Source organism: Theropithecus gelada, chromosome 12, assembly GCF_003255815.1.
Source record: "Theropithecus gelada isolate Dixy chromosome 12, Tgel_1.0, whole genome shotgun sequence".
NCBI lineage: Eukaryota > Metazoa > Chordata > Mammalia > Primates > Cercopithecidae > Theropithecus > Theropithecus gelada.
The window spans coordinates 101,193,814-101,206,565 of record NC_037680.1 but is presented as its reverse complement, the minus strand read 5'-3'; the positions used below and the strand labels follow the sequence as shown (position 1 = coordinate 101,206,565).

General features: G+C 35.5%; 1 protein-coding gene across 4 annotated transcripts in view; it reads left to right on the top strand.

The window, feature by feature from the left end:
• CUL3 (cullin 3) overlaps window positions 1-12,752 on the top strand; it is a 114,785-nt gene that overhangs the window by 83,800 nt on the left and 18,233 nt on the right. For all 4 annotated transcript variants that reach the window (XM_025404352.1, XM_025404356.1, XM_025404353.1 and 1 more), the window contains 4 exons: window positions 133-240; window positions 2,670-2,794; window positions 5,661-5,757; window positions 7,833-7,967. In XM_025404352.1, the coding sequence (XP_025260137.1) occupies window positions 133-240; window positions 2,670-2,794; window positions 5,661-5,757; window positions 7,833-7,967 (465 nt within the window). The remainder of the gene's footprint in view (window positions 1-132; window positions 241-2,669; window positions 2,795-5,660; window positions 5,758-7,832; window positions 7,968-12,752) is intronic.

Below are 12,752 nucleotides of genomic sequence, written 5' to 3'. Positions count from 1 at the left end.
GAGCAACTACTGGAAAAATTTACAAGAAGATTATGAGGGATAGCAATAACATGAAATAGTTTATTTCTTTCAATACTTCCTCACAGAAAAATCTACCATTTATTTGTGTAAATTTGTGTTTTTCCTCCACAGACTGAATGTGGATGTCAGTTCACGTCAAAACTGGAAGGAATGTTTAGGGATATGAGCATCTCAAACACAACGATGGATGAATTCAGGCAACATCTACAGGCAACTGGTGTAAGATTCTGCATTAATATCTACTTAGATATTCATGTAAAGTCTTTTGTAATGGGCGTTTTCATCCACTTAGCAGATGACAGTTGTTTCTTTAAATGTCATTAGTGACAACATGTGTTTTGTCTGTACTTAAATTATTTTCCTTCACATTACCTCTTTTTCTATGTTCATGTTAAAATATTTTATTCTTTTAAAATTTAGTTTCTTCTTCCCACTTGAAGGAATACACTGACAATTTAATAAAGAGAATTAGTCTGTTGTTAATAAAGATAATACAAATCTGTTATAAATTGTGAAAAGAGTACTGGGCTTACACAAGTTTACTAAGTTTCAGTATTATTCTTTTCACTTTACCCCAAGATTGTGTCATCTTGGGATAGTCACCTTACCTTCCTATACCTCACTACTGTCATTCTCCTCTGTCAGTTTAGCTTAAATGGGCCTTATATCCTAAGCGTGCGTAGCAGGTGAACTGAGACTATAAAAACATAGAAATTAATGTATTATAAATGTGTTTGGTATAACTTCCCAAAGGTGGTGAGCTGGAACTTCTATGGCTTTGGAGTCTGATGGGCATTTTGTGAGCATTTAATGAAATTCAGAATTTAGTTTCATTTTTTTACTCTGATTTTCAACTTAATCTTAAGTTAGGGAATAGTACAGTTTTTAAATTTTTTAAATCACCACGTACCACTCTATAGTTAAAATGCGTCACAACCGTTTAACAGATTTGTGGGTCTTTCCTTTGATATCTGAATATGAGATCATCACTTCTACTGGTTTCATAGGCTTGCAAACCAGATATGTGAAAATACCTAATTCTGTAGAGTAACCATTTATTTCTGTGAAAACATTCTGACTTAATGTAAATAGTTGTATGATTTGCTTTATAAATATCAGTGTTTACAGTTGAGAAGAGCTGAGAGGAGGAAAGATGCAAGTCCATGACAAATTTCAGGTGGACAGGAAATGAGTAGTGCAATTATCCTGGATTTTTTTTTTTAGATTGTTTAGGAATGTGTAGTTAAATCTAATATATTGATATATTTTCTTGTATTTTTTGTTTGCTATAGTAAGTTTTTAAATTTTTTTCTTCCACTAATCTTACACATTGAAAGCTATAGGGATGATTGGGGTAGATCCCATGCATATTGATGTGGGTTGAATGGACTGACCACTTTGTTACCCTCCCTTCCCCTAACCAACTTGCAAATGTATAAACAGTTCTCCACTTCCCCCAATACACCATGTAAGAGTCTTTTCTATGGTCCTCTCTTCTCTGCGTCATCTAAGTTTTTTATTTCCAGTTTCCTTAAAGTAATAATTTAGTGGATACTTGTGAAGAAATATGAGTGTAGAATGCTTCTTGATATTCATAAACTCTGATTCCTCCCCTTAAAAATTTATATTACTAAATCATTGAGGCAAGATAAAAATGAAATGATGATTTATAACACATTGAGTATCAATAATAAAGATAATATTTAATCTTTAAGAGTTTTTGTTGTGCTTCGTTGTTTACTTAAAAATTTGTTTAAAAGAAGAAAATAATTGTGACAGTGATACTAGCTTAGAAGTAGTTATTCATTGTACAGATATTTGTAGAGCACCTGCTCTGTAGCACTGGGTCTATAGGGTACTATGCAGAGGTTGTTGGAATGTGAGCTACATGTTAAAACACAAAAGTTTTAGTTACTTTAGTTGAAATAGGTGCTGGAATATTAGAAATATGTGTTAAGATGGCAAAAATATTTTAAAACTGAGATGAAGGATATTATGCTAGAATTTTCTGTAAAATGATATAATTGACCCCCTTGACTTTTTATTTGAAAAGGCCCAAACTTTTCTGTTCTCAGTGATAACAGTAAGACTTGATTCATGTGCCAAAAACTATTCTTTGGTCAGTGTTTTTAAATTAACATCATAAGCAATAATTATAACTATTTGCCATAGTAGTTAAAATTCGGAAAACACTGGGTGGGTCTGACATTTAAGAAAATCTGTTTTTTTGCCGGGCGTGATGGCTCATGCCTGTATTCCCAGCACTTTGGGAGGCCGAGGCGGGCAGATCACCTGAGGTCGGGAGTTCGAGACCAGCCTGACCAACATGGAGAAACCCCGTCTCTACTAAAAATACAAAATTAGCCAGGCGTGGTGGGCATGCCTGTAATCCCAGCTACTCGGGAGGCAGGAGAATCGCTTGAACCTGGGAGGCAGAGGTTGTAGTGAGCCGAGATCGTGCCATTGCACTCTAGCCTGGGCAACGAGCGAGACTCCGTCTCAAAAAAAAAAAAAAGAAAATGGTTTTTTGTTAGATATTAGACATGGAGCTAACTAACTGTTTCAGTAAATGTAACACAATGTCTTAACAGAACAGAAAGCAAATCCTAGTTAATTTTGAGGGGACTATCTCTTTCTGTTTTACATAGGTATCTTTAGGTGGTGTTGATCTTACAGTCCGGGTGCTCACAACAGGATATTGGCCCACTCAGTCAGCCACACCAAAGTGCAACATCCCACCAGCACCAAGACACGCTTTTGAGATATTCAGAAGGTAAATCAAAATCAGACTTTGTATTACTATGTACAAATAAGTGTTCAAAATTAAAATGAATTCGAACATTAATATGCGTAATTGAGGATGAATGTATTCCATTTACCTCATGTTCAAAAGGAACATTTATCCTGCCATGCAGCAATTTCCCCCTCTATAGGATCTTGATGAATAAAGTAAAGCAGGCATAATTTATCTCTAGAAAGATTGTTTATATCCCAGCATTTGAAATGCCTTTTATTTAGAGCAGTAGTGAAAATGGAAAAAGAGAAAGTAAATGATGATGGAAAACCAGACCCAGAGAATTCCTTGAACTTTCTGAACACTTCAGCCAATTCGCATTGTTGGAAATACGTGGATACCTTATTCCCACTAGTACTCAGAGGCTCTGAGATAGCAGTGTTGATGAGGAAGAGGAGCAAGATGAAAAAAACAAGAGTGATATGCAAGAAAAAAACAGAAAAAGATCCAAGCAAATATCTTTTTTGGGCTGCTGAAAATAATTGATTTACCCAGTGTGGAGACTACTTTGTGAAAAGACCACTCGTGTGAACACTAGGGATGAAGATGAGTATATCACCCCCTTCATCAAGCAGCCTAAGGTGGACACTTAGACATTGTCTGTGAGCTGATTGCGCAAGGGGCAGATGTTTTTGCAGTGACTGTGGATAGCTAGATACTCCTGCAAGGTGCTTATAAGTGGAATAATACCAGAGTGGCTTCTTTATTTCTTCAGCATGGTGTAGATCAGTTACCAGGGACCAAACAAAAGGCCTCCTGACCCCCTTGAATCTTGCTGCTGGAATCAGAGACAACAGAGATACTCTAGAACATCTGCTCGTGAGCTGGTAACCTCGAACCAGATCTGAAAAAACAACTGGGAAGAAACTGCATTTGATATTGTCAGGAGGACAAGTGTCTGTCACGACCTCTTTGAAATCGTGGAAGGCACTGTACAAATTCTTCACCTTAGTCTTAATGATTCTAGCAATTGTCTTAAGTTTCCAAGTACCAGTGCCTTCTTTGTGTGGGATGTAAAATATTCCCATAATAAAAGGTTGACATCAAACATCTTACTACAAAAAATTCATTGGTACTCATTAAGATGTTCTTCCAGGTGAATTGCCTGACCTTGATGTCAAAATGTATTTGAAAGTTGTTTGACTATATCTTCTTGAATGATTTCTGTGGAGTTTGTGACTTTCATCAGAAATAATTTCAACTTGCCTATACTTAAAAACTTGACGTAGGTTGTACAGAAACTAAAGATATTTTTGGTGCTGATCCAGGAGATAATATATTTTTAAGTAGCGCATATCCTGGATCTTTGAGTATTCAGCATATTGACATCTATCTTTGTAAGGCAAGGTAACTAAGAATTTAACTTAAAAAGCCTCAAACATTCTGGTGCTATCCCAGCTGTCTTCTCTACATTACCATAGCCAGTTGCTTTCATTTTGAACCAGAAGCACTAGCATATTACTGACTTGTAGCTTCATAAATTAAAAAAAATAAAAACTAGATTTGTCTTTTAGAACATAGGCGATTTTCCAGGAAAGCAGCTAGGTGTTTAATCCATGAATCTTGTATACTGTCTCCACCACCACAATTCACATAATCCTGTGGACAGTCCTGCTTCACCCTGGTCAACTGCATCATCCTTATTGTAATAGTGAATCAGTATAACCTTTAGACATGCACACAGATACACCCTGTTGCAAGAGTTCACAAAATATCTGCTGTCCAACTAGTTTTACTTGCCTAATCCTACTGGTTTAGGCACTGCTTATAGTCTCTTGAGTTCACAGAAATGTCGGGTTTTTTCCCTCCCCAAAGTCCTCATTTTTTAGAAACTGTAGAAGGGCAAAACGACAAGGGAAAAGGAATTCTAAGAGTGAAGGGATGGTGGTTATACTGGGGCAAGAACCACAGAGTGGCTCAGGCTTTGAAAAAATACAGTGTGGATAGTGACAAAAAAACATAAATATAAAAATTCAAGAAAAAGTACCAGTTCTGAACAACAAAAACAAAGGGAGAGTTTATCCTTTATAATTTTAATATGTAAGAAAAAGTTACATAAACTTTTCTCAGAGGAATATTTTATAAATGCCCTTTGTTCAGCATTAGTGCATTGAGTATTTTTTGTACTGTGGTATAGGAGTATATTTTGTACTGTCGATGTCTACTACTGGCTTAGGACAAATTGATTATTGGGTTACTGTGGAGAAAGGTGGTCTTAAGAACAGCAGGGGCGGCCGGGTGCGGTGGCTCAAGCCTGTAATCCCAGCACTTTGGGAGGCCGAGACGGGCGGATCACGAGGTCAGGAGATCGAGACCATCCTGGCTAACACGGTGAAACCCCGTCTCTACTAAAAAAATACAAAAAACTAGCCGGGCGAGGTGGCGGGCGCCTGTAGTCCCAGCTACTCGGGAGGCTGAGGCAGGAGAGTGGCGTAAACCCGGGAGGCGGAGCTTGCAGTGAGCCGAGATCTGGCCACTGCACTCCAGCCTGGGCGACATAGCAAGACTCTGTCTCTCAAAAAAAAAAAAAAAAAAAAAAAGAACAGCAGGGGCTGAGCAGCAGTAGGATGGGCCAGAGTGTACAGTAGAAATTATTTAGTGTGCTGCCTTTGTCATTTAATATCTAGCTGAGTTACTTAGGGCTCTCTCAAGGTCTCTCCTGTAGAAAGTTGCACCTGAATTGATTCCTAAGGTTTCCTTAAACTTTTAAAGTCCATATATATATACACACACACACACACACACACACACACACATACATGTTTAAGGGATGTTATCCTGTGGTTTGTAATTTCAAATGTGTAAGTTTGTTTGATTTGCTAAAACCTGGTTTGATTTGCCGAAGGTTCTACTTAGCCAAACACAGTGGTCGACAGCTCACACTCCAGCATCATATGGGTTCTGCAGATCTCAATGCCACATTTTATGGACCAGTTAAAAAGGTAAATATTGATAGTTTGAACATATTATGTAACTTAAAGTTAGTCTATTAGAGCTGATTTGTGATTTATGTTGACCTGGGTAAATTATTTATTTCTCCTGTTTCTCTGCCTGTCTCACAAGTTAGAAAGGTTAAAAATCCTAGCTTTATTACTTATGTTCTCTCAGTTGCTAACTGCAACTTTGAAAATATGAAGACTACACCAGTATAGTCGTCACTAAGGACTAAACATTAGGAAAATTACATATTTTATTTATAAAATTAGGTTTGAGAAAATATTGCGTAAAATAGTAAAATGTAAGTTGATTTCAGGACATACAAAGCTGTGAGCCCCTTTTCAAAATTCTGTTACCTATAATCTTTATTTCTAATAAATCAAGATTGGGAAGATTAACATTCAAGGTTTGTTAAATATACAAATGTTATTAAAGTCATTTTAAAAATTAGTATTGGACCAGTGATTTGCCTTCACTTTTAAAAAGCAATCACATTTTTATATCTAGATTGAGAGGTTTAGAGGAATAATTTATTTTCATTGCTTGATGTGAATCAGGATTATTTGCCTTCAAAAAATACTAAGTCTTCTAGAAAAACTGTAGAAATATACCTAAATTGTCATCTAGGCAACAAATAAGTTTTAGATTTTAATGAGAATTTTACTAGTTTGGTATGATGAATCACTGTTAACATCAGTTTTTAAGTATTGCTGAAAATGCCTATAAAAACATTCTAATTTTGATATTTAATTGAAATGGGAAATAGTACTTTATAGTTCATTTAGTTAAATAATATTCGACACATATATTTAAGTGTAAGTGGGAAGGACAAGGAAACTAAATAACTGAGCTTTTAATTACTGCCTGCTTTTGTTTTAAAAGAGAGGTTTTCTTTCCCTAAATACTCATGTTCTTTTAAAGTTTATTAAGCAGGTCAGTAGATTTTTAAAACATACACATATGTTAATTTTTGAAGAATTAGAAAGTTCCACTTTGTATCCTTAAATCATAAAGCAGGAATAGGCTTTGAGAATGGCGCTTGCCCCTTGCTCCCCTGGGCCCCATGCTATGCTATGATATTTTTTGATCTCTTACTGTGATCAGGTCACACAGAAAGAAACCTAATCCTGTTACTTTTGGTGGTAGTATAACAGTAGTGATGTTTTGTAAGTCCATTATTATTATCATCCCATAGTGTACTGTTAAAATAATTTTAGCATTAAATACAGGGAATTGATTAGTTACTTGCTCAGATAACATTAAAATGTTCACAGTGGGGGGACAGGAGACAGTCCTAAATGTGTGTGTGTGGGGTGGGGGGCGTCTACTACTAAAAAGTAGATTTCCGGGCCGGGCGCGGTGGCTCACGCCTGTAATCCCAGCACTTTGGGAGGCCGAGACGGGCGGATCACGAGGTCAGGAGATGGAGACTCTCCTGGCTAACATGGTGAAACCCCATCTCTACTAAAAATACAAAAAATTAGCCGGGTGTGAGAGGCAGGAGAATGGCATGAACCCAGGAGGTGGAGCTTGCAGTGAGCCAAGATCGCGCCACTGCACTCCAGCCTGGGCGACAGAGCAAGACTGTCTAAAAAAAAAAAAAAAAGATTTTCTTTATAGAAATAAGTTACATAGTTTTTGTTGAGGGGGAGGATGGAGATTATGGGACCTGTTTCTGAAACATGCTGTTAAAGTTACCAGGAAATTGGTCAGCTGTGGTGGCTCATGCCTGTAATCCCAGCACTTTGTGAGTCCGAGGCGGGCAAATCACTGGAGCCCATTAGTTTGAGACCAGCATGGGCAGCATGGCAAAACTTGGTCTCTACAGAAAATACAAAAATTTAGCTGGGCATGGTAGTACACACCCATGGTCCTAGTTACTTGGGAGGCTGAGGCAGGAAGATTGCTTGAGCCCAGGAGGTTGAAGCTGCAGTGAACCATGTTTGCGCCACTGAACTGCAGCCTGGATGACAAAGTGAGACCCTGCAACATACATACATACATATGTACACACATAGGTACATAAATGTTACCAGGAAATGATTGTATCTTTGTTTATATTTTTTTAAAAATGAAACAGGAAGATGGATCTGAAGTTGGTGTTGGAGGTGCACAAGTAACTGGCTCTAATACACGGAAGCACATATTGCAAGTTTCCACTTTCCAGATGACCATATTAATGCTCTTTAATAATAGAGAAAAATACACATTTGAGGTATGGATTGTGGTGATGTACATTTTAACTGTGTTGTTTCTAACTCACTTGTTACTTGTTTCTTATTTGAGTAACCCTTAGAGAGTCTCTTTGGATACCTTTAGAGAAAACTGTGTAAAATGGATCATGGAACTGTGTGAACATCATACATTTATTGAGTTGTGTTTTATTATTTTTAAATTTATAGAAGTATTTTTATATAAAACATATATAAGTAGACAATTTGATGAGTTTTAAATGAGTGCACCTGTGTAACTACCATCACAAGACTATTGCCCAAAAATATAGAGTATTACCTCCAGAATTGCTTTGTATACCTTGCCAGTTCATTCCCTCCTACCACCTCGAGCCCCAGACAGCCAGTGACCTGCTTTATATCACTATAAATTAGTTTTGGTTTTTTAAGACTTTGATATAAATGGAATCATGCATGTTGTCTGTATGCTTTAATCCTTTTGTCAGTTCACCTGTTGATGGGCATTTGGGTTGATACTGGATTTATTTAGGCTGTTATAAGTAGAGCTAAGTGTTTAACATTTTAAGAAACTGCCAAACTGTATTCCAATGCAGCTATACCAGTTCTCATATTTGCCAGCAGTGCAAGATGGTCCAGTCGCTCCACATCCTCTGCAGTCTTTAGATTTTGAGCGACTTTAGTTGGTGTGTAATTGTGTCTCATTTTGGATTTAATTTTCTTTTTTTTTTTTTTATGATGTTGAGCATCTTTTGTGTTAATATGCCACTGATATATCTTGTTTGGTGAAGTGTTTATCTTTTTTGGGTTGTTGTCCTACTACATTATAAAAGTCCTGTATAAATTCTGGATACAAGTCCTTCGTCAGATATATGTGCTGTGAGTATTTTTTTCAGTCTGTTGCTTGCCTTTTCATTTTCTTAATAGTGTCTTTTGAAGAGCAGAGTTTTAAAATACTGAAAAAGTCCAGTTCATCACTTTACTTTTTGTAGTTCGTGCTTTAAGTCCTAAGAAATTATTGCCTACCCTGAAATTTTAGCGATTTACTTTTATTTTTTCAGTAGTTTATAATTTTAGCTTTTACATTTATGTCTACAATGAATTTTAAGTTAATTTTTTTATTTAGTATAAGGTAAGGATTAAGATACATTTCCCCTCGCGGTCAGTTGTTGGTTCCAGCATCATTTGTTGAAGGCACTGTTTTTTCCCACTGAATTACCTTGTCGTCATTATTTAACAATCAATTGATCATATATGGGTGGGTCTATTTTTATGCTGTCTGATCTGTTTCATTGATTTCTGTGTCTGTCTTTATGCCAGTTTTTTGCTGTCTTGATAGTGCAATCATTTTTCTCTTCACACCCATGTTGTTTCATTAGAGTAACTAATATTATAATATGCTTTTTATTTTTTTTCTTTTCCTTTTCTCACAATTAAAATATGATTTGATTACATTAAATCCAATTAGTCATTTCCTGTACATTTAAAGGGTGTTTTGGGGTTAAAATGAAGGTCATGTGATTCATATTAAGTTGAAATTTAAGGTAATGAATGAACATTTTGAAAGACTCTTAAAATTAATTCCGTATTTTTACTTAATTGAAAACTTTTGAAAATTTTCATATACAGGTGAACACAGGAAAAAAAATAGTATGTTTGAAATTAAGAGCAAGAGTAAGTTCTAGGCCTATTTAATACTCATGTCCATACTCCCATTTATGTGTCCCGTTTATGTGAGAGTATGGAAATTAGTGTAATTAAGAGAGCATCATTTTTATGTGATATATTTAAAGGGAATGCTTGAAATCTAGGTATTTTAGTAGCTCAATTGCTAAATTGAGAAGTTTTTCTCATGTATTTCCATGTGAGTCTTACCTAGGGAATAACCTTGATTTTTTTTTTTTTTTTTACTTTTATTTTTATTTTATTATAACCTTGATTTTCAAGCACAAGTTATATTTGATTGAGTCCCAAGAATATTGATTAAGCAAGCATTGAGTACCTTATTCAAACCTAGGCTTTTCAAACAGGTGGAATTAAATTATCTCTAACAGCTGTGTTTGTGTAGTCATTTTTTAATCTGCAGCTCTTAATGGATAATATATTTTAAATCAGATTAGCTACTTGGTAAATGCAAGAGTTGGTTTTCAGAGTCCTGGCTTATAAAGAACTGGTAAAAAAAAATAATGAGATAATCAAAAATACAAATTCATTTCTTAAAGCTGTTATCAGAATTGTTGGAAATTTTAGTGGTTCAAGCTTTTCTCTTTCCCATCTGACTTGGGATCATTGATGCTAATGAGCAGTTATTAGATGGAAAGTTAAAATTAAGTAGAAAATCTCTCTAAGTTTTCCAACGTTAGCTAAGTCACAAAGCAGAAACTGATTGTCGTGTATATAGGATGCCATGCATATGGCTCCAAAGCCTACTGGCTGCTGACACCTCAAATCTGGGGCATTGTGAGAAGGCACGAGAAATGCATCTTTGCTCACATCATGTGTTTCTCTACAGTCCATTGCTTATGTTTTATTAGCCACTTTTTTACAGAAATCACCTCCACAAATTAGTGGAGATAGTTAAAAGTATTTTATTATAATAATTTAAAGGAAGGTGAACTTTTATTTTTGAATATTCTCTATGAGTTCAGTAAGATGGTGTATTATTTAATGCCACATGACAAATCTCAAAAGTTAGTGATTTAAAACAACCACTAACAATGTATTATCTCTCATGGTTTCTGTGGGTTAGGGATTCAGAAGATACTCAGTTGGGTAGTTCTGGCTTGGGGTTCATGAGGTTGCATTTAGATGTTGTCTGGGGTTTTGGTCATCTAACAGTTTGACTGGAGCTGGAGAATACACTTCCAAGGTGGTTCACATGGCTGGCAACTTTGTTCTGGATGTTGTTAAGCGGCCTTAGTTTCTCTCCACATGGGCCTTTTCATGTAGCTCTTTGTCCTCAAATCTTGGTGGCTGGTTTTCCCAAGAGCGAGCAATCCAGAAGACCCAGGCAGAACCTGCAGTGCCTTTTTTCTCTTTCTCTGGAAGACACCTAGTGTCACTTCTCATTTTCTTGGTTGCCCAAGTTAGCCCTGATAGAGTGAGAGGACCACACAAGATTAACATATACCAGGATTATTACATGCTGTCATAGAAGCCGGCTACAACAGTTGGCATTAATTTGTAGTGTCATATTTAATCTGTAGTAGTCAGGCTGCTGCTGAGGTTTTTTCTTTTCATGTTTTTTGAATGGATAAAGGTAAGTTTATTGTGATTTAGAACAGCTAAAAAATAGAAAATACATACAGTGGTAGTCTGTACCTTGGACTTTAGTAATTAGCAGTGGGTTTTTGAAAGAGGTATGGATAAGAACTATTAATACATATTTTTCTTAATGTTCTTTATTTTTTATTTTATGAGAATGAGTCTGAAATTTAAAAACTATGGACAATAGCACTGTTAATGTCAGAATTTAAATAGAAAACTTAACAGTAATATTTGATCTTCAATAATTTATAGCAATCATTAGTGACATAACTTCACAATATGAAAAGGAAAATGAAAGTACAAGGGAAAGTAGACAACTCTGGAATCATGGAAATCCCTTACAAATTTATTAACTAACCAGACAATTGAAAAGGGGGATACAGAAAATTTGAATAACACAGTTAGCAAGTTAAAATTGAAGGCTGTTTAGCGAACTTTGAACTCAGAAAGCAAAGTAGACGTACTGCTCACAGAAAATATCTGAGGCTAGCATAACTTTTTTGCTAAAACTGAGCAAGGAAAATACAAAAGAGAAAGCTGAAGGTTGTTCATTATTCTGCCTTGCTCCTTAGATCCTAAGTAATATACTGAAAGTATAAATCTCAATATTAGCAAGTCATTTTCAGTAGTGTTTTGAAAGAATAATGCACTGTGTTCAAAAAGGATTTATCTGTAGAATACAAAGAAGGATCAGCATAGGAAAACTTTTTGAAAAGATCTTAATTATTAAGATATTGTAATAATTGTAAAAATAAGCAGTTGCCTAATTGCCAGTCACCATTTTAAGGAGAAAACCATTTGATCTGTACAGATGAACAAAAAGTATTTGATACAAGTCAGTCCTCATTCCTTATAAAAGTGGGGGACTCATTGCCACCTTAGAATGGAATGCCCTTAATGTCATAAGGTTGTATCTGATGACAAACTTAAGCATTATAATAGTAGGACAATACTAGGCACCTTTCTATTAGACTTAGGAACAAGATGAAGATGCCTATCTTTACTACTACTGTTACACCTTGCTCTGCAGGTCCTAATATACTAAGAAAAAAAAAGGAATGAAATTTATAAGTATCGGGAAGAAATTGAAAAAATTGTCAAAATCTGTAGACAGTATGATTGTCAATTTGGCAATACATGATAATCAGTGAGAAAACATTTCTTTAGAAGAATTTTGTTGGAAAAAAAAAATACCCTTTCTGTAAGCCAGCATTAATCAGTAAATGACATGAAGAAAAGGATGTTTTATTAAGAATCATAACCTTCCAGGAATCATTTTAACAAGAAATGTGTGGACAGGCCGCTTACACTAAGAAGACAGTAAAAGCTAAAGAATATGAAAGGGTAAATATACCCAAATGGGAGAATTACATGTTGTAAGTGTGCTGTTTTTAAAAGTCACCTATAAATTCAAGGAAATCTGAGTTGAAATTTCCAAAATATACATTGTTTTAAATAAAACTCGACAAGCTGATTCCATAATTCATCTGGACAAGAAAATGCACAAGGTTAGGCAAAACTACTTTTGAAAAGGAATGGGGTTT